At 38.1% G+C, this 26,985-nt stretch overlaps 1 protein-coding gene across 1 annotated transcript in view; it reads right to left on the reverse strand.

Moving 5' to 3' along the window:
- The window catches only part of ARHGAP15 (Rho GTPase activating protein 15), a 610,173-nt gene that overhangs the window by 506,401 nt on the left and 76,787 nt on the right, over positions 1-26,985 (reverse strand). Inside the window, exons 3-5 of the mRNA XM_046018034.1 lie at positions 26,234-26,302; positions 12,621-12,682; positions 989-1,076 (exon numbers count right to left, since the gene is read on the reverse strand). Coding sequence (XP_045873990.1) covers positions 989-1,076; positions 12,621-12,682; positions 26,234-26,302 — 219 coding nt within the window. The remainder of the gene's footprint in view (positions 1-988; positions 1,077-12,620; positions 12,683-26,233; positions 26,303-26,985) is intronic.

Here is a 26,985-nt window from a genome sequence, read left to right on the forward strand (position 1 = left end):
TTAACTCCTGCCAGGCGACCCCTTTCCCTGCCGCCCATCAGGCCTATGGGTATGGCAGGTTGGTTCCTGCCGGCGTGCTTCCTAATCAGGAGGCTGTCAGACATGCTGCCTGCCCACTGTCACCTTCATGGCGTGGCAGCTCTGGGGCCTGGGCAGCAAGGTTCTGAGCTTGAGGTGCCCCAGTAACTAGCTCGGAATTGCTCCTACTTTCTGTCACTGTCAAATCTCTGTGGGCTTATGTGAGGCCCTCCTCCAGGTACCATAGAGAAACCCTGCAAATTTCACTTTACGTAATCACTACAGGATACAGAAATTGTATTAGCTCCATTAGACGGAGTCAGAAATATTCAGAAAGGTTAGCTGGTTATAGTGAATGTCGCAGTTAGATTAAGATAAAAAATCACTTGGTTAACTTAGAGTGTTTCCTCATTGGTAACACCCTATATTAAGGTGCCATTTATAAACAGTTTATTATTATTTATTAATATATGAAGCACTTTATAGCATGCTAGATAACAACTTAAATTCATGTATTAAAGATGCACGTACATGGTTTAATAGGATTTACATCTTATAATATTCTTTAAAGCAGCTTCCCATAGTCTCATCCGTTAAGCATTTATTACTAATGCATTTTATAACATACTTTATAATACATTATTTGAGCAAGTAGCTGCATTTAGCGATCATTTCATAAATAAGAGTAAAGCATTTATAAATGGCACCTTAATTTAAAGTGTTACCTTCACAGTACTAGATAGCTGCTCACCATTCGTCTCATTCTGTGATTATTCTCCAAATGCACCACTTAATAAAACAGACACTAAGTTCTATTTTCCTTTCATCTGATTAAAAGTTTATTGAGTTATTTCCTCCATCTGCTTTCAGTCATTGGTAGCTTGGAGGCTTTAGTGTGATTTCTGATGAAACCAAACTTTTAATTCAATAATAGTTCTGTGACAATAAGAGTAGAAAAAGAACTACCTACCATGTTAGACAAAGCCTGCTGCTTAGATTCTTTGTAAAATTCAAGTTTCCGGCTAGAAAGAACAATCCAGGAAGTAGACCAGTTTTTCCTTAGGAAAAGAAAAAAGAAAAAAAAAAACAACAAAAAGCGTTATCACCTGAAGAAATCATTCATAGATATTGTATCAGCAACATTTGGAATGAGTAGAGACTGTATTTTTAACTCGTCTTCATTAAACTCTTTTCTTTATTAAAATCTATAGGTGGTATGGAATTTGGGTAACAATAAAGATACTCTGTAATTTTTAAAAATCATGGCATTTATAGTAAACATTTCTCCTTTGGAGATCCTCACAAAACCTTTTTCAAGTTCTAAAACTCCAATTTTTGTGTATCCGTGTCCCCGACTTCAGAGTCTGTTTCCACGGAATGCCAAAAATAGCAAAGTAAAAACAGAAACCAGAATCCCTCCTTTCATTGTTACTTCTTTGCATTGTTCTAGTATATTTCAGAATCTGAAAAAATTAACCAGCTAATGTGTCATTGCCTAGTTAAAATATATATATATATATATTTTTTTTTTTTTTTTAGAGAGAGAGAGAGAGCAAAGGGAGAGGGAGAGAGAATTGTGAGCAGGCTGCATGGCCAGTGAGGAGCCCTACTTGGGGCTGGATCTTAGGATCCTGAGATCACTACCTGAGCTGAAATCAACATTTGGCACTTAAACAACCGAGCCGCCTAGGCAGCCCCCCTAATATTTTTTTTTTAATGTTGAACCTCACTAGAAATCAAAGAAATGCAAATAAAAACAGTGAAATTATTTTTCCCTCTTTGCCAATGTAATTGGCAGGAATTAGCAGAAATAATACCAAGGGTTACTGAAAGGGTGTAGAAATGGATTCTCCCATACAATTTTGGTGGGAGAGTACATGAACACATCTTTCTGAAGTGAATTTGGCAATATGCTTTTAAAAAAAAATCTTTTAAAATGTGCTTGTCTTTTGACTAAACAAGTCCATTCCTATGAATTTAAGTTTATCCTAAAGTAGTCTTCTCACAAGTTGTTAAGGCTGTGGGCACAAGAATGAAGTGCACCATTATTTCTTAACTGTGCACCTAAAATATATCTTAAAAGAGTCGTTGTATAAATTGCATGTAATAAATTCCTATAATGAAATAATAAGCCCTATGTTACAAAAGAATATTGATATGGGAAGATTTTAATAAAGACTGTAATACAATATGTAGCTCATCTACATAATACAATATGTAGTTCATCCTGTTCATTTGTCTAAGAAGTAATTTTCGTATATTTCACCTCTATCTCTCTCCCTATCTAAAAAAAATCCTCAAAATGACAAAAAGCATTTCAGGCTTACAGAAGTCCTCCCTAGTGCCTAGCACAGAGGAGACACTACGTATATATTCACAGAGTCAATGACTGAACTCTAGGCATGGGGAAAAAGAGTTGGGTGTAATAATAGTTGCATCAGGTGATACAAAAAAAATCACAGCTTTTGATTTTCCTTTCTATTTCTTGGTGTTTATCAAGTTTCCTTCATTGAACATGTATTACTTAAGCAATTAGACGTGTATATTTGTGTTGTAAAGGATGCCTTTTTGTGGGGGCACCGGGTGGCTCAATAATTAAGCATCTGCCTTTGGTTCAGGTCATGATCCCAGGGATCCCATGATCCCAGGCAGGGAGCCTGCTCAGCGGGAAGTCCACTTCTCCCTCTACCACTCCCTCTGTTTGTATTCTCTCTCTTGCTGTCTCTCTCTGTCAAATAAATAAAAAAAATAAATCTTTAAAAAAAATGCCCTTTTGTAAGTCGCAAAACATTAAAGAGATTAATATACTCAAGTTTCTATCCATTATAGCATACTGCTGCAGTTGGCTTTGGTTTAACAGTCCAAAATAACTGAATTCATCTTATAAAAGTGGTAGAAAAAGAAGTTTACAGAAAGACTCTATTCAGGTCACTAAAAACTTACACAAAAATATGTTTTAAATGACCATTGAAGATCTCTGTGTAGTTATTTCCACTCGCTTCTTAGAATTTCGGGGTTTGGTTGAAAGGACAGTTTTGATTCAGTAAAGTTAATATTTACAAGATTAGATTGCTCTTACATGCCCGAAGCTTTCTTAACCATGCACCACTGTGTTAAAAAAAAAAACAAAAACCCAACATGATAAACAGAAACAAAACAAACAATATGTATATTCCAATGTACAAATATGAACATTATGTTCTTGGACCCAATTGTCTTCTAATGAAGAGTCATTTTTTCTATCAAACAATGAAAAAGGTGGAAAAACAGCAACACAGAAAGCCACATAGACATTTCCCCTCTTTTCCCCTAGAGCCCACTTCTCCTTTTAGGCACCAGGAGCAGCAAAATGAATCAGAGCAACCAGAGTCTTGTCTCTATGCAGGTCATAATATTAGCTGACACCAAATAGAGAAAAGAAAAACATTGGAAGGAAGGACTGCTGGTCTACACTGGGCAGCGCTTATCTCCACCCCTTATTTTGACAGTATGTGATCAGGGAATATGGAACACCCTCGGACTAATGGAACCCATATTTAACCTGCCTGTTATATTTCTCACTATATTTTTCATCTCCTGGCAGGGAGATACTATACCTTATTTGCTTCCAGTCTATAGCAAGCCCTGGATAAATGGCTCTGATTTGAATCTATTTCAGATGTTGATCGTTTACAGGACGTATTGGCATTACTCTTCCCTTCCCTAAACTTGGAAATGGAACTGGTTAGAAATGAAGTTGCATGAAATTCAATTATCTTATGGTTCTTTGTTAGAACTTTGAACTGCTATGAAATGTTCCCTCGTAGGTGAATGTGATGAACAAGTCAAAGAGGGGAAGACCTGCAGGTCTCAGAACCTTAGTAACATGAATCGCTCGGACACTCTACATGCAGTGCTATTTCATTTTGAATTTATAAATTACAACGTCTCTATGATGTTAGAATAAAAGTGAAGACTTTCCAACTTGCTTAAAACAATTTTATTTCGAAAGGAAGAAATACTATCAACATTTTAGATGTCCTAATTTCATTTCAGTTCTTTCCATTCTTTTCAAAAATAAAAATTAACATAAATTATTTTGAGTACCTACTACAGTTTGATTGCCTAGTAGAAGTTTAGGTCCAGGGTGCCTGGAGGCTCAGTTGGTTAAGTGGCTGCCTTCTGCCCAGGTCATGATCCCAGGGTCCTGGGATAGAGCCCTGCATCAGGCTCCCTGCTCAGCAGGGATTCTGCCCCTCTTCCTCTCCCTCTGTTTCTCCCCCTCCCCCCTGCTCATGTGCTTGCTCTCTCTCTCTCTCTCAAATAAATAAATAAATCATTTATTTTTAATTTTATTTCTATTTATTTTATTCTTTTATATTCATCTTATATTATATATTTATATATTTAATAAATATATATTTATTATTTTAATATTTTTTATATTTATTTAGAAAATAAATTGTTATTTTCTTTAAAGAAGGAGAACTTCAGGTCCACAAGAAAGATAATGAAGATACTAATATGTCCATTTACTAACATGGAAAATGAGGTTCCCAGAGTTTAGGTAACTTACTTCAGGCCAGTCAGATTTAAAGTCAAACCCAGTTTCTCCAACTCTGAAGACTATAATCTGGTCACTAATTTATGCTGTCTTTTTTTTAAGAATTAAGCATTACTATGTTGGCTCAGGAGACTGTCAGTGTCAGGTTTCACCACGGTTTTAGTTGAAATGCTCATATTATAAAAGCCAGTGTGTATAGTCTGTGACAAGGTAGAAGCCATGTAGGTTTCCATATAAACTACTTTACCTGATGTTAATTGGAAGGACAGAGCAAAGGCTCACCACTTCCAAACTCTCCACTTCCCTTAGAAGTTGCACTGATTTAAAGGAATCACGCAAAGCACCGTTCAACTCCTCAGAAGAAGCTGGAAGCGGGAGGTGCTCCTAATGATGGTACCTCTGTCTCTTTTCTGTTGGGGAATTATTCTGGTCTGTGATGAGCAGACTCATCTGCAGTCAGTGAAGATCATACAACCAGGAAGGGAGTCAAAAGCTTATCGTCTAAGAGTGGCTGAGAATTCACTAATGGGAACAACTTTTAACCTATGACTTAAGTCGGAACCTGACTCTGTGAATGATGTACTCTGGGCATTTGACCACTTGCGTCACAATATCTGTCTTGCTCATTCCACATCCGCGGGGTTTGGCTTGTGCTGCCTGTAATTCTCAAGATATCAGTGGAAGAGCTTGGTCACCTTGTTACCGTAACTCAGGAGCCTCTTGGATGACATTGTCAGCTCTGGAGAGAGCTGTGAAAAGGGTCAATTGGCAAGGTTTTGCCCTGACTCAAACCTTTAACACTTTCTCTCTGCAACTGAATCCTTATAGGTGACTGCTGTCCGGTATATTGAGAGACAACTCAGGAAGTGAGTTACTCCTGCAAACTTTAAAGGCTTAGCCAGAATAGGTGGGTCTCACAGTTTCTGATGAGACTTCTAAAATAGACCATTCAAGGACAAAGCAGTTTTCAGAATGGAGAGAAAGTCCTACTTCCCTATTTCCTTCAAAGATATGGACATCATCACAAACCTCTTTGAGCTTTTCCACTTCCGAGAACAGTGTCTGACATTTAGTAGGTGCTCCTTAAAGGTTTTTGAGCAAAAGAATATATGGACTCTCGAATTTCATGTCACATCTCTAGATTTTTCCTGCTCTGTGTTTGCTACTCAGTAACAAGCACTACAAAAGCACGAATCTCCTGTATTTCCCTTTTCTCTTCCTCAGTTCCCTAGAGGTTTGATATGTCATTCCGAGCATTAAAAAAAAAAAACAAACAAACAAAAAAAAAACAACTATCTACTGCTTCTGGTTGAGTGTATTTTCTTCTAATTTATAATTCTACTGGAAAAACCTGAACTTCTTCCTGAGGTCTTTCTGACCTCTCAGATGTGTGTCAGTGCGAGGAGCTATTGTGCACACCTTGGTCCCCACTCTGTGCAATTACACCTGGTATTTTGGACTCGTTAAGTAATTGAAATGCAAAGTCAGTCACCAGTAGCTATTGAACATCTACCACAGAACGATCAAAATTCCAAGGACTGAATATATAAAGTCAAATAAGAAGGCCTCACTGAATTTCCCTTTAACCCACGGGGACACAGGCAAAAAGCATGGAAGCACATGGCACTGGGAGGTGGGTTTGAGACCTCTTATTACAGACAAGCAAACTGAAACTTAGTGAGTCTACATCCTACCCAAGGGCATAGAATTCACAAATATGGGAGTCAAGACAAGTCTCCCGGACCCTGAAGACCACATTCACGCCCATGTATCCATTGTCTTCAGAGCAGGGGTCATGCAGCTCTCCCTGAGTCATTTTGGGCATATCTACGCAGAGCCTCATCGTAGGCTCTGAGAAAGGAAGATAAAGAACGTTTGTCAAACAAGCACTTAAATTCTTTCTTCTTGGTGCTGGGCCACTTCTTAGCCTGGCTTGGAATATTGCAGGTCCATCCCTACCCACGATGGCTAGCAGGTGAATTTATCCATTGGTGGGAGCCAATGAATGAATGTTTCACCAACTCATCGTCAAAACTGTATGGACATTTTTTTTCCCTATTTTTCCACACAGAGGGAAAAAACACAAACTATTGGATAGATTTAGGGCTAAGGAAGACACATAGGTCAGGAAATATTCAAACTCAGTAAGTCAGAGGTGTTAGAAATAGGTAGACAGTCTCCCCATAAATTGATAGGTAACAGTCAGGTGAGGGATTGATATTGATACTAGTCATTTAATGCAGGGAACAGATTTCCAATCAAGAAATGCAAGTATTTATCTTATTTTTCTTTTGACAAAAAACAAAAACAATTCACAATGAGGGTGGGAAAAGGTGATTAAAGTAATTAGAGGGGGAAGAACTAAATTTGAATGACAACTATTTATATGTATGTAATTGATGGGACATTGTATCCAAGTGAGACACTTCACAAAACTTTCCTAAAACAAATCCTCAGTTGTGGATGTGGGAGGTGGGAGTTGGGGAAATCCCCCCAAACCCAAAAAACACAGCCAGGCAGAAAACTCTTTGCATTCTACAAAATGGGCACCAGGTGGCAGCACATAATAACAGCAACTTTGTAACTGCTTCTCTGAAGACTGCTTGATGGAAAACAGTTCTTACAGTATATGTTACCATTATAAGCATTTGTTAGCTCGAGCTCAGGTTTCACACATTCACTTGTTTCATATCCTACACCCACCTCTCCTATGCTTCCTTTAGTAATGACGGGTGGCCAACCAAAAGTCAGAGGAAAATACAGATGAGACAACTTCATAAATTTCAGACTGTCTTGGGCCACCTGCCTTTGTTATCGGACTTGATCACACTAGACTTGACATGATTCCCACAGCGGTGGGAGTGAAAGTGATTTACTCTAGTAAATCCTGACTGATTGTGCATAAAATCCCTTGGTCACTGTTAAGTGTTCTGATTCATTCTCAAACTGGTGGTTTAGGAAATTATTTCCTCTCTCTCATACTCCGAGTCTCTTGTAAATTACCACTGCTAAAAGTGGGCCAAAGAGACCCTGAGGTATAAATATACACATCTCTGTCAGTATTGCAAGAAATGTAAAATCTTGGTACATCCGAACAGCTATTAGACGTTGGGAATTATAACAGAGCATATGTTGGAAATCCTAAAACTAAAGCAAACTTCTACAACGTAACTTCTGTATTCTGTACTATCCAAATCTTCCCTCCTGTCCTCACTACCGAGCAAAAAAGGAGAGAAAGACAATTCAGCCTGGGAGAATTTATTGGGTTCCTGAGTAGAAAGTGCTAAAGAAAAAAATAAGTTAACATTAGCAGGGTACTTTGGCATCATGTTCTAACGGAAGTCTCTTCTGAGAAACAGCTGTTCAAAAAAGAAAGGGAGGAAGGAAGGAAGGAAGGAAGGAAGGAAGGAAGGATGAAATTCAGAAAAGAAAAACAAGAGTCTCATACTTCCAGGCTCTGGGGTGAAAATGGGCGCTAGTAGACATAAACACGCTACTGCCCTCACATCTTTTCTTCCTGTACACCTTTTCTGCTCATCTTTTCACCCCCAAGTACTTTCCATGCCCCCAAAGAGTAGAGCAGAGGGATAGCTAGATGTGATCAGATGTGATCACCAGTAAGATGATGAAGGGACAGGCATGAAGTGAAAGTGACAGGCGTGGATGGAGACATAGTGTCCATGTCATCAGGTGCCATTTGTAAATGAAAGTACTGAAAATAGCTTCTCACTGGGGTCCCACAGAGCTTCAGAGCGGCCTGGGCTACCTCCTTTTGGAGATGGAAATCCCAAAATGAAGGAATTCCTAAACTAAAACATAGAAAAGTAAAACATATTTTCAATGTTAATAATTAAAAAAATTAAAGGTAAGTGCTGAATGTATTCAACTTCCTATCTCGTCTGTGTATCACGTGGTAATTTATAGAATGCCATTTCAAAACAAGGCTAAACTTATGGCCCTTTATGTAAGATATAGCACATGAGTTCTCCTTCCTTTTACCCACTCTTGTTCATATTCAGAGAGAGAGGTCCAACTCTTCTCAGAGAGAAAGAAAAATATATAAATGAGGAAGGCTAAACAAAAAGGAAAAGGAATGGAAGGAAGGAAGGAAAATAAAAACACAATGCATGGTGGGGATAAGCTTTCACGGATTTTTGAATAGAAAACTTTATAGAGACTAATAAAATAATGTTTTCTAAGTGATAATTGAAGCCCTTGGTACTGTAAATGGTATGAAATAACAGGGCAGTTTTTGTGTCCTGGCCCTAAGAATCTTCTAGCAAGAGAGGAAAAACTAACCTACTGCAAACAGAGGACAGGGCTAAAATCGGGTACTAACTATACATACGATAAGGTTTGGGAGAAAAGAGGTTAATACCAGTGATCAATTTTCTTCATTTGTAAAATTGAAAGTCAAATAATAATATAGACTACCTTAGAGTATCATTTCAGTATTACTGGTGAAGCATTTAACTAAGTAGTTGACAGAATAAGCATTTAGTAATGGTCCATATTAACTCATTAAAATGTATAACAGATATAAAGTACCTTGATAAGTGGGCAAAAGGCAATCAAAAGACATTTACATTAGAAATGCAAGCTATAGCAACTATGATATACTATTTAATATTTACTAAATTTTCTAGGGAATAAAAACGACACAATTTTTCAAGGTTATGATTAAGCTGATCCTTTTGTTACTAGCTACAAAAACATACCAACTCTTTGGACAAGCAATATGGCAATACATAACATGTAAAAATGCTTATGTGATTTAATCAAGTATTCCAGGCTTAGCATTTATCATCAAAAGATAAAGAAACATTGACAAACAATAGGAGTTTTGCCGCTATTGTAACTATTTTAGTATAAGTATACTTAGTGTAAGACTGGAATCAACTTAAAATTCAAACAAAAGAGGAGTGTAGTAATGGTTTGATATATTAATGTCATCAAGTCGGTGACTATAGCTACAGCATTAAGTGTTTATTAAAAAAAAACAATAAAGAGTAAAATTACAGAATAATATGGACCAAAGTTAAAGGTTTTTGGTCACTGAGGACTTTCATCAACAAGGTAAATAGACAATGAGATACTTGGAAAAGATATCTACAATGTCCAAAGTTAACGAGGTATTACTACCTCTATGACATTAGGAGTTCTTTCAAAAATAAAGTGAGAAGATTAATAGAAATTAGTCGAAGTTGACACCTAGGCAATTCTCAGAATGCAAAACCTGACCAACTCTAAGTGGCTGAAGTCATGCTCCGCTGAAATGCCAATGAGAGGAATAAAAATAAATGCAACCATCGACTTGCAAAACTGAGAGTTATATAATGCTATGTGACGAGATAATGGCAGGATAAGCTCCCTTCTGCTTTGCAGGAGTGTGAACTCGTATGCTCATTCAGGAGGAAGTTTGGTGCAGGACTCAGTGGACTTATAAATGTGTATCTTACCACCAAGCCATCCTTCACTCCTGGATATATGTCCCAGAGACAATACCTAATGGCTGTGTAAGGAAAGATATATATGTGGCTCATCGCAATGTTGTTTGGGGGAAATGGAAGGAGTTAGGGACAAATAGGGGTCCACTGCTCAGAGATTAGGTAAAATGTGGTATATGTACCCAACGGCAAAATGGGCCCAGTTGGAAGAAGTGAACTCATTTTAAATATATAGATACTGACCCACGTCCAAACACTAACACTTAACAAAAGTAATAAGAAACAGAGTGAAGTTTATAACACAAAAAGGCATCTAGAATTTAGGACACATTCACATACTCAACAACGACGCACTCTTTGCTAGAATGCCACACGTATAACTACATCAGCGTATGGAGAGTGAATGTGATGAACGTAACAGTCTCTAGGGCACTAAAGCGAGGACGGAGACTGTGGATAAAATAAAACCAGCTAAAGGTCTCACCCAGAATGATGATAATACAAAGCCACACACTGAATAGTAAAATCAACCCAATTCTGTGCCTGATGTTTAAAAAAAAATAGTAGAATGTATATAGCTTTAAATGAAAAAATCTGAAAGAATGCATAATTGTATGCAAACGGATTGAAATAATAGTGAAATGCAGTACAAACAAATGTTTATATGAATTTAAACTTGAGCACAAAAATGATTTGCAAACTGATTAAAGTAACAACAAATGAAACAAATACAAAATGGTATCCACACTGATTGCAACTGCCTAAAAATGTGTTCATGCGAGTTCTTTGGGGAAAGGGCCTTGTTCTGCTCCTCTGCTTTTTCTTGACACCACCCTCTAGGAAAAGATTTTATAAGGATGGTTTCTGGGCAAAACAGCTATGAAACCATTTTGGTGGAGCATCATCTTTATTTTCTGGAATTCCTTTCAGTATCTTCTCCTCTTGAACGCATGAGGCTCAAGGCTAACACCGTAGCTCTCCCCTCCTCTCTCCTACCAAGCCCCAGCGAATGCTGAAGTGGTAACTTAAACAACTCCTTGGGTCCTTTCCTGTCCCTCTTTAGACTTTATGAGAATGTAACTTGTAAGGTAAGAGAGGGTCTTATTCTCTTGGGAAAAGTCATTGCTGCATCCTCAATACTACTCCCTTGAGTTGGTATAATTGAGAATGAGGTCCAAGGGAAAGGGGGACACTAGACTGGCTTAGCCAAAGTCAAAAAATCATCCTGTCACCGTTTCAGAGTCCGACTCCTTAAACCAAATTATCCACTGGTGTGGGGACCAGTCCCATCTCTCCTGGACCCTTCCAGGGAGTGTGGCTGCAGAGTCACTATACAGAGCCAGTGTAGAAGAGGGTTCAAGGCCCTGTTTATTATCACAGAATAAAACCCAATATAAGCCAAAAATAGAGCTTGTTCTTTAAAATTGAAATAGCTCAGGAGAATTATGGATGATTGTTTTCTCCAGTTTTACTTCCTTTAAATAAAAATATACATACTCCATTATAGGCAGCAAAGAAAAGCATACTTTATGATCTATTGTTGGCCAGAGTGCCATTCCAGTAATGAATTGCATTATACAATTAACAAGTGTCCCATTGTGTAGCTAATTAGTACTTTCATCCTTTATGGTTTTAACTGTTAATAATACAGTCATAAGTAAATGCCTTGTCTCCCGATTTGAGCACCTTCTACATATCTTCATAGCTTACATATCACCTAGCACAAAGCTAAGTACATAATAGTATGTATTCGAGAAATAGGAAATATTCTAAAATGGAAATGATTATTTCTAAATAACCCATCCATAGAGAATGTCTAGCACCTTTCTCTACCTTTCTATCAACCTCATTTTTTCCTTCGAGGTTTTTCCCTGGTGCTGTTGCACGGGAATTCTTATTTTCTTTTTCTAATTTCTCTTACCAACTCCGTGTCAATTTCACTTCCAAATGTGGCAACATTCAACTTTTTACCCGACAGATGATGTTATTTTCCTTTGATTTTTCTCAAATGATTTTTATCTGAGCAGGAAATGTATTTCAAATCCCCCAATCTTCAAAAATTATGCTCCCAGTGTATTGTAGGGAGATTTTTATATACTGCAAAATGATTAATCTGTTAATCTTAAAAATCAAGACCCATTATATTATCTATTGGCATGCTTTTTAAGATTTCAGGTTCCAGGAGGACAAGAAACACCTCATTTAATATTATGTGCAACAATATAGAATGTAGTGCTTTATTGGAAAACTGTAATTATATTAAAAATAATGTTGAGGGGCGCCTGGGTGGCTCAGTGGGTTAAAGCCACTGCCTTCAGCTCGGGTCATGATCTCAGGGTCCTGGGATCGAGCCCCACATCGGGCTCTCTGCTCAGCGAGGAGCCCGCTTCCCCCTCTCTCTCTCCCTGCCTCTCTGTCTACTTGTAATCTCTCTCTCTGTCAAATAAATAAAATATTTAAAAAATAAATAAATAAATAAAAATAAAAATAATGTTGAACATAGTAATAACAGAGGGACATATACTAGTCTTCGTCTTCACAGCAGTGACACAAGTGGTGGAGACGGAGAACTATCCTAGTTACGTAAAAGTGAATGAAGGAGCATTTATTACCTTAGTTTCTTTCCACCATCTGCAATTTTCGCTTTCTGCAGATAACCTTCTTTTTCAACCATCTGCAAAAAGAATGCATACATTAAAATGGTGACAGACCCTTACACATTATTATTTTGAATGAACCTATGCTTTCCAACAGTCATTGCAGTGATGGAAGTTTCCAGTCATCGAAGCTCATTAATAATGCAGCTATAGCTTATGGGAAGTGCCTGCAAGATCAAAGTCATTACAAGCCGTTAAATATCCAAAAGAAAGATTACAAAGTGTAATGTGAATGATTTGTTAGATGGTGATACACCTTTACTCACTTTTCCTCCTGGGCGTTGAAGTCACTTGTGTACAAAACATTAAAAATGGCAAAACAAAAACAGATTTAATGTCTTCCTTAATTTTACTGATCATCTTCAGAAAAGTTCTTTGTCCCTTCTAATCCTCACCACCTCATGCATCTGCTGGGGCCAGGAAGTGGAAAGAATTCAGTAGAACCAAGTATTTGAGCCAGCTGAACTGTGAAAGGACACTTAAAACAGTGAGATTTCATGCATTTTGTTCAGTCACCAAGAAACACTGTAGCAGCACTGTTCCATTATCCTTTTCCATAATGCGGGTTTGCTTTCTTTCCTCTTTGTATTTATTGGCTTTTGTTGCTAATACAGCTGCAAGTTTCTTAAAGGAGATTCAACAATTTGTGATAACTTCACAGAGGTTTTTGTGGAGTTCTAGGCTAAATAAATGTTCAATGCAAATCGTGATGAGTTGACTCCCAGCGAAGTCTTTGGTAGGTGTTTTCATTTCTGAGCACCCTATTGCCACTTTCCCGTCTTTCCCACATACCTGTCTCTCGAGTCCTTACCCTGTGTTCCATCATTTCACTATAGATGAATTGCCCTCAATCTTCCACCCTACATTAACTGCTAAAAGCTTTTAGAAGTCACCTACTTAAGGTCAAAGGACCACTTTCTCTCAATTCCACGCTGTGGAATTCCAACTAATACTCCACTCCACCATGTCTCCATCCCATAACTCCCAAATACATTAAACCTACTTTAAAATGTAATTTGTCTGTCTATTGTTAGAGGGTCCTTCCAAGATTCCTCTGTAATCTCTTCTAGGTGCCCCTGTCCCAAATACCCATTTTCATTCTGCCATTATCACTATCATAGCACTTATCGGGTCATATTATAATTGTCCATTTACAGTCGTGCCCCCTTATCCGCAGAGGATACCAAGACCCCAAGACCCCTAGTGGATGCCCAAAATCTTGGATAGTACCGAACCATATATATATATATATATATATATATATATATATATATATACACTATGTTCTTTCCTATATATATATATATATACCTGAGATAAAGTTTAATTTATAAATTAGACATAGTAAGAGATTAAAAACAGTAGCTAATAATAAACTGAAGTAATTATTATAACAATATACTATAATAAAGGTTAGGTGAATGTGGTCTCTATCTCTCAAAATATCCTGTTACAGTATACTCACCCTTCTTCTTGTGAGGATGTGAGATGATAAAATGCCTACATGAGGAGATGAAGTGAGGTGAATGATGTAGATACTGTGACATAGCGCTAAGCTACTGTTTATGTATGTATATTATTTATGTTATTTATATATGTTATGTATGTATGTATGTATCTTTATGTATGTAGCGCTAAGCTACATACATAACGATATGTTGGAAGGAGGATCGTCTGCTTCCGGCATGCTGTGGACCATAGGTAACTGAAATCGTGGAAAGTGAAGTCGTAGATGAGGGGACTACTGTATGTGGCTGTCCCTGCCCCAGTGCCATGATTGTACCTTTCACACCCTGATTCCCAGCACCTTCAGTACTTGCTGACACCAATAAACACAATTATAAATATGGTTTAAACAAATTAGTAGATGCATGAGTGACCATTTTAAAGTTTTTAAAAATCTTTATAGAAAATGGAAAAAGCCAAAAAGTCTATCTGTCTATGAAAAGTGAAGGGGAGGGACGGTTGGGGATGAATGAGTTTTCCCAAACCACTAAAATTCCAACAGTTAATGAATTGGCTGTTTACGAGACTCTGACGTGGGTGAGATCTTTTCTGGATTGTTCATTATTGCATTCCTAATACATAACACAGTATTTGCCTTTTAAAATCTACTTAATGAATACATTTTATACAAATAATGATGAAGATATTAATAATGATTCCTAGCAAAGTTTTTCACATATCTACATTTCTAGAAAATTCTATTTCAGCATATTATCTACAGTCTAAAAGAGTTTACAGAGGTCTTTTGGATAATTTTTAGAATCATGATGTTCAATGATATATTTTTGTAACTGGATGCATCTATTTGTTTTTCCCACCTTTTATTCTATGTATGTTGTCTTTTTTTTTTTTTTTTCAGTGCCAGAAAATTTTGTTTGTCTACCACCCAAAACTTCTTTAATAAGTTCAGTGTTTAACTCTGGGCATCACTGGTTTCAACAAATGTTTCGAAGAAAGATGTTTTTAGTAGCAATTAGCATCACAGAGATGGTCCCTTTCTTTAGTAATGTATATTGAGAAATTTTGTTGTGTAACCATAGACGAAATTTATTGTTTTATTAAAGTGTTCTCCCAATGACAATAAAATAGTTACCAAATTCTGAATTTTCTACTAAAAAGCTAAAAACTTCTCAACCCATCATAAAAATCAATGCATGAGTTCTCAAACAAGAGTATTGCCTTCTTCCCCCCCAAAAAACTCACTAAAAGACCACTGGGTGGACATGGAGAGCCCAGAACGTATCATTGATGGACATTTCTTCAAAAAGGGAAGAGAAATGCAAAAGCAAAAAACTAATACTCTTTCAAGGAGAGACCAATACAAGCAAGCTTGAGATACATACTTAAAAATTCTCTCTCCTCGAATCTATAAGAAATGTTTCTCCAGATGTGCCTGGACCTTTTTAGGATATTGAGATTAAGGCCAGGGGCTGGATTTCTCATGATTTCTCATATTGTCTATGACAATAGAATCAGCACAGTTGTGTCTGCCCATTGTGACATCATTGTCATCAAACAGCTGAGCCAGTTCCCATGGTCTTGGATCAATCCATTAAAGTTTCTAGCCATGGACACAGAGAGGCCCCAGAAAAAGGAAAGAGGAAGAGGTGAAGAGCAAGTTAGTTTTCTTCTCCTATGTCATCTTCCAAAGTCCAAGCTGCCTCTCGGGTCATTAGAAGCAGCTAGTAGTCCTCCGATTATGCAACCTTACTACACTTACAACTACCATACATGTGTTTACATATCTACATCTACTGACATGTAGTTATATACATGTACAATCACCACGTGTGTGTTCCCATTTCTGGGATCAGGTGTTCATTTCTCTCCATTGCCTCTACTATACTTCATGTATGCCGATTCACTCTTTCAACATATTTTCATTTAGTAACATCCCCCCCCTTAAATACCAGCTGCTCTGCTCACAATGGAACTGCAAAGATTAATAGGACCTTTTTAATCTTCTGGGGGCTTATATGCTTGTGAGTGCACATGCAAAATACTTGTGTTCTTCTCTTTTGAGGACTGTATACCATAGTCCCCTCTAGTCATCTCAGTGACTCAGACCAGCTTCTGCCCCGGAAAAGAAAATTCTAACCAGTCTCCCTACACTGAAAGCACAGCATTATTTTAAGTCCCCTGCTGGCAAGCAACAGTTCCATGAGGTAGATTTAATTACTTTATTATTTCTTGTCATAATGCTTTGAAATAACTCACCATGTTTCAGACACTAGAAATCAGTTATTCTGGAAGGCTCATAAGAGCTGAAAGAAGTATTAAAACAAGCAGAAGATTGCTATGTATTTTGTTTGTAGATTTATATATGGCTCCATATTAATTATTCTAATTATTTATTCCTTCTCTATGTTAATCCCATCGTTTGAAGGGATGATAATCTTTAAATTACAGTTGAGTATGCTGGTCATCTAAGGCTCAGATAATCTTATCTCTAGTAATTTAGAAAATAATGTGTAGCTTTATGTCTAACTTTAGGAGACTGAATGCCAAGTTCCAGGCCAACTTACTGTTCTTTAAAGTACAGGAACTCCCTGAACTTTGTATACTTAAGAAATGTCAACCAATCTTTAGACGCTGAATCTGGCTTCTTGAGCTATTTGTCCAATGTCCCTTAGAAGCCCTATTTAATGTTAAGTGGCAGGGAAGATCAGCAATTTGTCCAGATTGGAGGCCAGCCAGTCTGCTAACATTGAAGAAGTACTCAGCAGACACAACTGTGCTGAGATACAGATGAGAAGAATGAATGGCAGTGGGATACCCAGATAGCACCTGTTTATCAACCTAAGTTGGAGGCTATAGACAAGGCGGGAGTGCAGAGGACAACCTTTGATTAGTGGTAACAATTGTGGAAGAAAGGCCAGCCTGTCACCGTAAGTACAGACACCGCAATTTATTATGTGAAGACTTCATGTTGTTCTCAGATAAAAGAAGTAGAATCAAAAAGAGCAGGCTTTCATCTACACCAGTCCACCACAAGAATTCTGTGAAAATGTATCTTTATGAATAGAAATGAACTGAATCGAAGACTTCCCCCAGATTTTGAGGAGAAGAGATTGACCTTTTTTTTTTTTTTTTTTGAGAAGGGATTGACTTTCAACACCAGAATCACAAAGCCCTATGCTTCACAATACTTGTTCTGTTGATATATTTAAAGTTATTGTTCTTTTACTCTTTGTTCTGATTCTGTGTTCATGGGCAACCCTCTGACTCCTAATTCAGCTTCTGAGGTCCTTTGATGTACAACATGGGTGACTTCAGTAGTCAGTGTTAGTGGATCTCCCATTATAAATTTATAAATCGGAGTTATTGTTTATATATCAGCCTCTTATATATTCAGTTACTATGAGATAGTTCCAAGAGATCCTGACCATTGAGAAATGAAATCTTTCTAGATCCACAAAGCTGAGGCAGGTGCCACCCCTGAACTGGAGTGAGCTTTTTAATGTAGCTCCCCTGTGAACCTTTCTGGATGACTGACTGCCCTTCCTCTCTCAGTACTCAGCATCATCTCTCTATAAGTACAACCCTGAGGCTATCATTTTCAAACAGATGTAGCATTTAATTATTCTCCTATTTATTTTTTTTAAGATTTTATTTATTTATTTGACAGAAAGATCACAAGTAGACAGAGAGGCAGGCAGAGAGAGAGGAGGAAGCAGGTTCCCCGCTGAGCAGGGAGCCCGCTGCAGGACTCAATCCCAGGACCCTGAGATCATGACCTGAGCAGATGGCAGAGGCTTTAACCATCTGAGCCACCCAGGTGCCCCAATTTTCCTATTTAATAGTAAGGTACCTGCTATATATTTTTTCTGAACTTTTTACAGATCACAGTACTTTGTTGACAATCTTGCTTGTTTGGATGATTTCTACTAAAAACACACGTCTGGTTATATCATTTACCCCCAGATGCTGCTTCTCTTTTTTCTTCAATCTCTTTTTTATTTTCCACTATTCACAGAAATAGATATTTCTTCTTCTATTGGTTTTATTTTTTTATTTTTTAAATCTTTTAAAATTACATTTATTTAAAGTGTACATGATGTTTTCATATACATAGTGAAATGACTATTACTCCAGTCAAGTTAATTAACATATCCATCTCCTCACATAGTTACTTTTCAAATATTTCTTGTGGTGAGAGCACCTGAGATCTACTTCCTTAGCAAATTTCTAGGATACACTGTAATATTAGTAACTATAATCACCATGCTATATATATTCATCCTAAATATCTCCATTGGCTTTTCTTCTTGTGACATTGTCTTCAGGTTGGACCACTCTCTTCTGTGGGATTCATTGCCTACATTTTTCTTCTCAGTCTCCAGTGATTTCTATACTGGCTGTAACTTTATTGCAACAACAGATCAACTGACCGTGTTTATGGACTTGCAGTGGACACAATCCATTAAGAAGGGAAACGAAAGCAGAGGGGGCAAAATCACCTTAAAAATCCAGCTTATCTGTTCATTGTATATAAAGCACTAATTTAAAAATAATTAGATGCTTAATTTTAGAGATACTTTACATATAGCTCAAGAATGAAATATGGTGTTTGGCCTAACATAAGTACATAATTTACTGTGTATGTACTTTTCAAGAGTGGTAAACCAAAATTCAATTGGATACAGTGCCTACATGAAAAGGAGAGCAGAAGAAAAGTGAAGGAAAATGATTTTCTGTCGTACACGAGCAGTGTCTGGAAAAAACAACTAAGCATTCTCAGAGAGGCTGGTCTTGATTTCAGGTCTCAGAGTTAGGCATGGTTTGCCCATCATAACTTATTTACGCCCATTAGTATATATGTTGTGCAAGGCTTGCATGGACATCCTGCCCTTCCCGCTTTCTCGGAGAATGAGAGAACATGTTGGGCTTTGGGGTTCTGCTGAATGTCTTGAACCGTTTTTCAAATGCTGGGTTTGGCAAAGCACATGTTATGTGTTGCCAAGTGCTTTTCCCCATCATTTTAAACCCCTGTGTATTTCAAGGGAAATTTTACCCACATGTCTCTGATTTATTTACCCCTAACTCATCAAAATGTCATCATGAAAAAGCAGCTATTGGATGTTTAAGAACTCCCATGGCTTTTTCCCTAAGCCTTTCATCTTGTAACCAGTGTGTTTCGTTTGGCCTCCACCAAACAAGTCCAGGTTCTGTTTGGGAAACCGGCTGATGAGGGGACTTTCCTGTGTCTCAAGAGTTTTCTTCAGCCTTCCGGGGGCTTTTCTCATATCCCACCTCTCCTTGCTCATCCTCAGTTTTTTTCTTCTTCCCTAAGTTATATTTCTTTGTATCTTTGATTTAAATATGTTGCTCTTTCTTTGCCTGTCATTGGAATTCAGAAAGGAATGGCCTTCCCAATTCCTGTCTGGGCAATTTATTAGTGTAATTCAATTGTTTCGTTATAACCTAATTTTGTTCTAGGCAGTAAGGAAGAAAGCATTGCTCAATGTTAATAGCCTTTGTTGTTGGTGGTGTGTGTGTGTTCTTTTTCTCTACTTTAGACTTAAATGAAATTCAAATGTGGATGGGAGATGTTACTGTAACCTGTTTCTGTCTTTTAATGGCTTGTAATCTCCTTATCATCACCTCAAGACCCTTCATCATCTGAGCACTGCCTCCCTCTCCCTGCACCCCCAACCTACTTCCCTTGTTCACTACATTCAAGTCTAGTATGGCAGTCTTGAGGTTTTTGTTGTTTGTTTGTTTTTAAAGATTTTATTTATTTATTTGAGGGAGAGAGCACAGACAGAGAGTGAGAGGGAGAAGCAGGCTCCCCGCTGAGCATGGAGCCAGATGCAGACTGATCCCAGACGACTGGGATCATGATCTGAGCTGAAGGCAGACGCTCAACTGACTGAGCCACCCAGGTGACCTGGGAAGTCTTGTAGTTTTTTTAAAAATGGACTAATTTTGTTCTGACCTCCAGGTCTTTACATTTGCTGCTCCTCCTATTCACAACCTCTTCAAGTTCTTTTCTTGACATACCGTGTGTCCTGCAATCTCAATTTAAATACCTCTTTCAAAGAGTGCTTTTAAGACTCCTTAATCCAGACTAGGTTAGCCCTTCCTTCTTGGGAACTTATTTTTCTGCTGCCACAGCATGTTTTGTAATTTGCATTTAAAGAAGGATGCCTTCCTTTACTTGTTTAATACTCAAGAAAGGGACACGACTATCTAGTATGTCATTGCATACCACAAACTTAGCATAGTGCCTAGCACAAGGATGGCCTCAGTAAATACAGAAATTAATAAAGACACTTCTGTTGGATGAAAGGAAGGGCACAGGAAACAACAACCAGGAGATGGTTTCTATTAGAGTTATTAAATTATATAACTTATTATTAACACACTACCAACTTGAAGGTCTGGGAGGATGTTATTTCAGAAAACCTTATTTTATCTTACTAAAGTCAAATATTGAAAGTCTGAAGAGCTTTTGGAAATTTTGTTTGATTTTTTTTAAACTATTTAAGGAAAACACAGCCTGATCAATAGAATTATTCCCCCAAAGTGGCTGTCCTTTGTTTTAAAATAAGAAAACACTGTATGCTTACAATGTCTTTCATCCTCAAAGCCCTCACAAGTATTAATTAATCCACAAAATGATATCTGGCTCCAAAAGGTAGAATCTGAGACTTAAGGTTTATCTGCAAAAGCCTGCTTTGCCCCCAAGCCATGGCAACTTCCTGAGCTCTGTCCTACAAATCCTCCTAGCTCAGGAGGCAGCAGATGATTCTCTAAAACCTGCCACAGGCTTTTGACTCCTGCAGGGTTATCCATAGACTGTCTCAGACTCTTTTGATAAAAATAAAGATGATAAAATTTTAGCATGTTATAAACACAGTTATTTCTGTGGAGCATTTCTTTCAGGGAAAAAGGGAAAGTGCCCTGAAAATAATTAGATCATGAACAGTTAGAACATGAAATATACAAGATTGGGAAACAAACGCATATTAGTATATTTGATGTTTTATGTGTAAAATCTTTGCTGCATTACAGCACTTGTTAAGCCCCCATACGGACTCAGAAAATAATTTAGATCTCTTGCATTGATAGCATATGGATGTGTATACCATGTGGCATGAATGACGTCACCTGTCAGTGAACTGGGTGGTCTCTGCCATGAGATTTTAGACTCCAGCTAGAAATGTGTTTTTGCCAGTATTCAAAACAAATGCATTATGCTTCTTTTTAACCATGTTGATCATAATCTACTTTATTAAAGGGAGCATTGAGAGGTGAAGCCCGGCTACCGGAGAGTGATAGTTTCTATTGGCACACCGACCGTGGCAGATTCCACTTTTGTAAAGTGAATCATTTTTTCTCCAAGGGGTTAGATCTAATGAGATACTTTTGCCAGTTATGCTTAAAGCCAAGGATTCTCATGATTTCTAGAAAATGTTCAGGGGAGTTCTGAAATAAAGGAAATGAGATTTATATAGCAAAAAGTGTCGGATATAAATAAGCTCAAAAATCCATATGGTAAAAATAATGAGTAATAACTCCAACTTAAAGAATTTTATTATTTTCTAAAATGTTTTAATGTATACTAGTGCATCTATAGTAATTCATCCTGGTTGGTACTGTTAAGGGAAACTATTGTGAGACCCTCTGGCTAACTCCAGAAGCAATAGTGGGAAGGAAGGGGAGTAGTAGAGATGAAAATAAGGAACATACCAGATTTGTGGGAACAAATATGTGCATCTAGGTAAAACTAATATAAGGTTAGATTAGTCAGACACAAAGAAAACTTCATGGGTTTTGGAAAAGAATTCAAGTCTTGGTGTGAATGGTAATGGATAACAAAAAGTTAATCGGGGGTGGGGTGCCTAGGTAGCTCAGTTGGTTAAGCAACTGACTCTTGATTCAAGCTCAGGTCATTATCTCAATGTCATGAGATCAAGGCACGTGTCAGGCTCTGAACTGGGCATGGAACTTGCTTGTAATTCTTTCTCTCCCCCTGCCCTTCCCTACCCAGCCCAGCAGGTTTCAGAGAATTTTTCTCATAGAGAACCTCTACAAATAGCAGGCATACATTTATTAACATCTGAAACAACAATATGATTTTAATACACCTTTCATATCTTATTATTATATCAGTTGACAAACAAGTCTTTTCTGAGCAAGCCCTATTGTCAAAAGCAACGTAAGGAGAAGTATGGTGTAATAAAGGAAATACAAGTCATGACCCTCTAACTTCTAAGCATTTACAGGGTAACCATGGAACAAGTTTACCCATAAACTGAGGGTGAAAAATACAAGAGTGCCAAAATGAAGTAACAAATGGTTGCAGAAAATCCAAACACTCTGATGGTAAGAGCCACATCTTAATCATGTTACCATTGCTAGCTTGAGGGTGTGTATTTGGGAGTACATATAAATAGGTAAATCAGGGACCATGAGAGAAGTCTAGAGACTTGATGTCAGATAGAGTAAGAAGCTACTGAGTGCTTTGACAAGGAGAAATGAAGTAATGAAGGTGCAGTTTCCAGAAGACCGGGGTGGAATTGCTGAGCAGCGTCAGTGGGAGGAGCCTGCTGGAGTCCAGGGGCCGGCTGGGGCTGCCATCAGAAGCATTTGAAGGCCTGGGCAATGATGTCCATTTAACCACAAAGAAAAACATGGGCACCACACCCATAGCAGACAAACTGCTTTGGAAAATGGTGACTTGCTTGATGGGCCATAGATAAAATAGAGGATCCAAGAGAATGCATTCTAAGCCTGGATACATGCTTGTTACTCATGACGAGAGGCTTGATGGAAAGGGAAACCAGTTTGGGAACAAGGTGATGACGGGTTCAGTCTGGGAGAATTCACTTCTGCGATGACGAGGAGAGACAGAAGAAAAAATGACTGGCTAGCACTTCAAGAGATAGGATGAGATAATGCAGAGAAAGTACACAAGAATAGATCTGTGTACTACAAACTTGCAAGCAAAAACAAAAGCCATTACCTGTTCCATTTGTACATTAATTTAACATACATTTACTAAGTTTGTACCATGTTCTAACAAGTGTTATAATTGTGGGAATGGATTTATGAATGTAGGAGATGGTACCCCTGTTTTCACAGAAATTCTACACCATTATTTTTTTTTTTTTTAAAGATTTTATTTATTTATTTGACAGACAGAGATCACAAGTAGGCAGAGAGGCAGGCAGAGGGAGAGAGAGAAGCAGGCTCCCCACTGAGCAGAGAGCCCGATGCGGGGCTCGATCCCAGAACCCTGAGATCATGACCTGAGCTGAAGGCAGAGGCTTTAACCCACTGAGCCACCCAGGTGCCCCCAAAGAATCTCCACACCATTATTTTTTTTTTTAAAGATTTTATTTTCACAGAAATTCTAATGAAATAACAAACAAAAAGAAATTGTATTATGCCCAATGGTTGCATGTTCCATGGGGAAACTTTAATTGGGGTATGAGAAAAGGAGTCTCCATGGAAATGGTGGGTTTTCTTATTTGTTCATTTGTTTTTAGGGAAATTAGAAAAGGCCTATCTTAAAAGGTGATATTTAAACAGAGGGTCAAAGTAAGTGAAGGAATGAGTCTTACAAGTTTCTGGACACAAAATGAATTATTTTGTACCAGACAGAGGAAGGAGCAGGGGTATTGGCCCTGTAAGAGAAGTAAGGAGGTCAGCTTGGCTGGAGCAGAATGAACCAGGAGGAGAAGGGAAAGGTGAGGCCAGGGAGATAGCTGACACTGTTAAGGATCTGGTAAGGTGAGCCCTGCATGCACCCTGGGAGATCCTGGAGGCCAGAGAGGAATTTGAATCACGGAGTGACATGACCTAACTTACACTCTTACAAGGTCATTCTGGCAGTTGTTTTGCAAATAAAAAGTAGAAGGGGAGGGTGAACGCAGCACATAAGTTGGAGGCCATTGCAGCAAATCAGGTGAGAGATGACACAGCACGAAGATAGTGAGAAGGGAAAGGATTCTGGATGTATTCTGAAGACAGAGCCAGCCGCGTAGCAGATGTTTAAGCTGTGAGAAAAATGAAGGAGGCAAAGATGATTTTAAGAGTTTTCTCCTTTATTTATTTGTCAGAGATAGAGAGAAAGAGAGAGAGAATGCACAAGCAGGGGGAGAAGCAGGCATAGAGAGAAGCTGGCTCCCTGCTGAGCAGAGAGCTGGATGTGGGACTCAGTCCCCGGAAACTGGGATCATGACCTGAGCCGAAGGCAGATGCTTAACTGACTGAGCCACCCAGGCATCCCAAGATGACTCTAAGAGTTTTGACTGAAGAACCCGGAAGAATGGAATTAGCATCTAGTGAAATGGAGAAGATTGAAAGAAGCAAGTTTGGGAGGAAATCTTGATCAGTTTGGGATATGTTAAGTTTGAGATGTATGTTACACATAGAAGTGAATATGCCAAAACATACAACAACAGCTTTTAGAGCAGTGGTCCACGCTGGAGAAGTGGTTAGTGTAACACAATACATAAAACCAGAGCACTGAATGATACTCTGTGGGGAATAAATATAAAGAGAAGAAGAGTTAAGTTGAGCTACAAAATGAAGATGAACCAGCAAAGGTAATGAAAAACAGGTGGCTATTTAATTCATTGGAAATGCATGAGAAAGTGGTTTACTCATGGTAGTCATATGAGGAAAATATTTCAAAGAGAGTTATCAATTGCGTTAAATTCTGAGGTCTAAAGAGAAAACCGAGACTTTACCAATGGATTTAGCAGTATGGAAGCAATCGATGACCTTGACAGGCAATTAGTGATTGAGATAAAAACCTAAATGAAGTTGGCTCAAGAAATAAAGGAGGTGGGAAACCGACAACAATAAGAGCAGAAAATCTTTGTAAAGAATTTTTATTCTAAACAAAGAAAGTAATGGAACAGTGGCTAGAGTGGAGATGGGGGATCTAGAACATGCAAAATGAAAGAAAATAAGAGAACTGAACTAGAGAAACAAGTATTTTTGTTGTTGAGGATGAGAAGGCCCAAAGATAATAGGGATGGAATAGTAGGAAAAAGAGAGGAGTAAAGTCATCTCAGTGCAGTATCCTATAAGCCAATGGAGCTGGAAGCATGTTGGTCAATGTGAATCCAGCAGGAAGGATAAGCATGGAGAAAAGGGGTGTTTATCAAAAAGGAGTCATTAATAGAAAGAAGTGTCAGAACATATCAGGAATCTTAGGCTTATATGTTTTTAGGATATCTGTAATGCTTCATTCACATTATTTACAATGTTTCAGGCATCTTTCTTGTCACTAAGATACAACAATAAGCAAAAATGGAAACAAAAAATCCCTGCTTTAGTGGGCTTAGAATCTACTGGTAAGGGATTAAACTTTTCTTTTTCTTAAGAATCATTCACTTATTTTAGAAAGAGAGAAAGAGCGTGAGTGGGAGGGGCAGAGGGAGAGGGAGAGAGAAACTCAAGCAAACTCACAATGTGAAGCCCAACACAGGGCTGGATCCCATGACCCTGAGATCATGACCCAAGCTGAAAGCACAAGTTGGAGCCGCCAAGGCACCCCAGGATCAAATTTTTTCTTAAAAATTTGTTAAAATTTGCAGTAGGTCCCAAATAATCTCTTCTTCCTATTTGTCACAGCCTTGTGCAGTTCCTTCTACTTGAGTCTGGACTGGACTTAGTGACTTGATTTTGATCAAGAAGATGTGGAAAATTTGATGGGATATCACTACCATGATTAGGTTACAAAAGATTTTGCCATCAGTTTGCATGCTTTGAAGAAGCAAGCTGCCATACAGGTGAACCTCACGTGGCACAGTACTGAGAGTAGGCTCTGGACCACATTCCTGGAGGAACTGAACCCTTCAACAACCAGTACGGTAGATCCTTCCCCAGTCAAAACTTCTGATGCGACCCCAATTCTGGCTTTAAGTTTGATTGCAATCTTTTGAGGGACTCTGAATTAGAGGACTCAGTTACCATGCCTAGATTCCTGATCCAAACAAACATGAGATAATATTGTGTGTTGTTTTAAGTTGTTGAATTTGGGGATAATTTATTCTGTTGTAGTAGATAAGTAATACAGTATTGCAGGGAAATAAACTTACCAGTTGTTCCAATGGAGGAATGACATCTTTCAAGGCATGCTGTGAATGATTCCTTCTGTGCCGGGATATCTGCAAAAATATTGGCGTTAGATATTATTATATTATTTTTCTCCAAAAAAAAGCTATAAAGGATTTTAAAGAGCATATTTTAATAAGAGTACACAGGTAAATAACCATATTAAGATTCATTCAAAAAGTCAAAGTAGATATAAAACAGAAAGTAAATGTCTTAGACATTAACTAACTTGAATAAAATGTGTACTCAAAGATTGCCGGCTGCAACAATATCTTCTATTCTGCGTACTCTTCTTACCATGTAACCTTGACACTCCTCTTATCAAGGGTTGGGGTTTGTGTTCTTTCATTTCAAACCTGGGCAGAGCTTTATGCCTGTTTCAGTCAAAAAGTATAATAGACGTGACACTACATGACATAATATTAGAGCATAAAAATGTCATGTACTTCCTCCCTGTTCTCTTAGAACCCTCACATTTGGAAAATATTCACCATGTTGGGATGAAGCCCAAATCATCTCACACAGAGGGATCACAGAGAGAGACCTCATAGGTTTTCTGGCTAAGAGATTAACTGAGGTTCTAGCAGACAGCTAGTTATCAACTGCCAATCATACGAGTATAGATACTTTCTGATGGTTCCCTCTACTGGCCATACTCTTCTTACCATGTAACCTTGACACTCCTCTTATCAAGGGTTGGGGTTTGTGTTCTTTCATTTCAAACCTGGGCAGAGCT

Source organism: Meles meles, chromosome 9, assembly GCF_922984935.1.
Source record: "Meles meles chromosome 9, mMelMel3.1 paternal haplotype, whole genome shotgun sequence".
NCBI lineage: Eukaryota > Metazoa > Chordata > Mammalia > Carnivora > Mustelidae > Meles > Meles meles.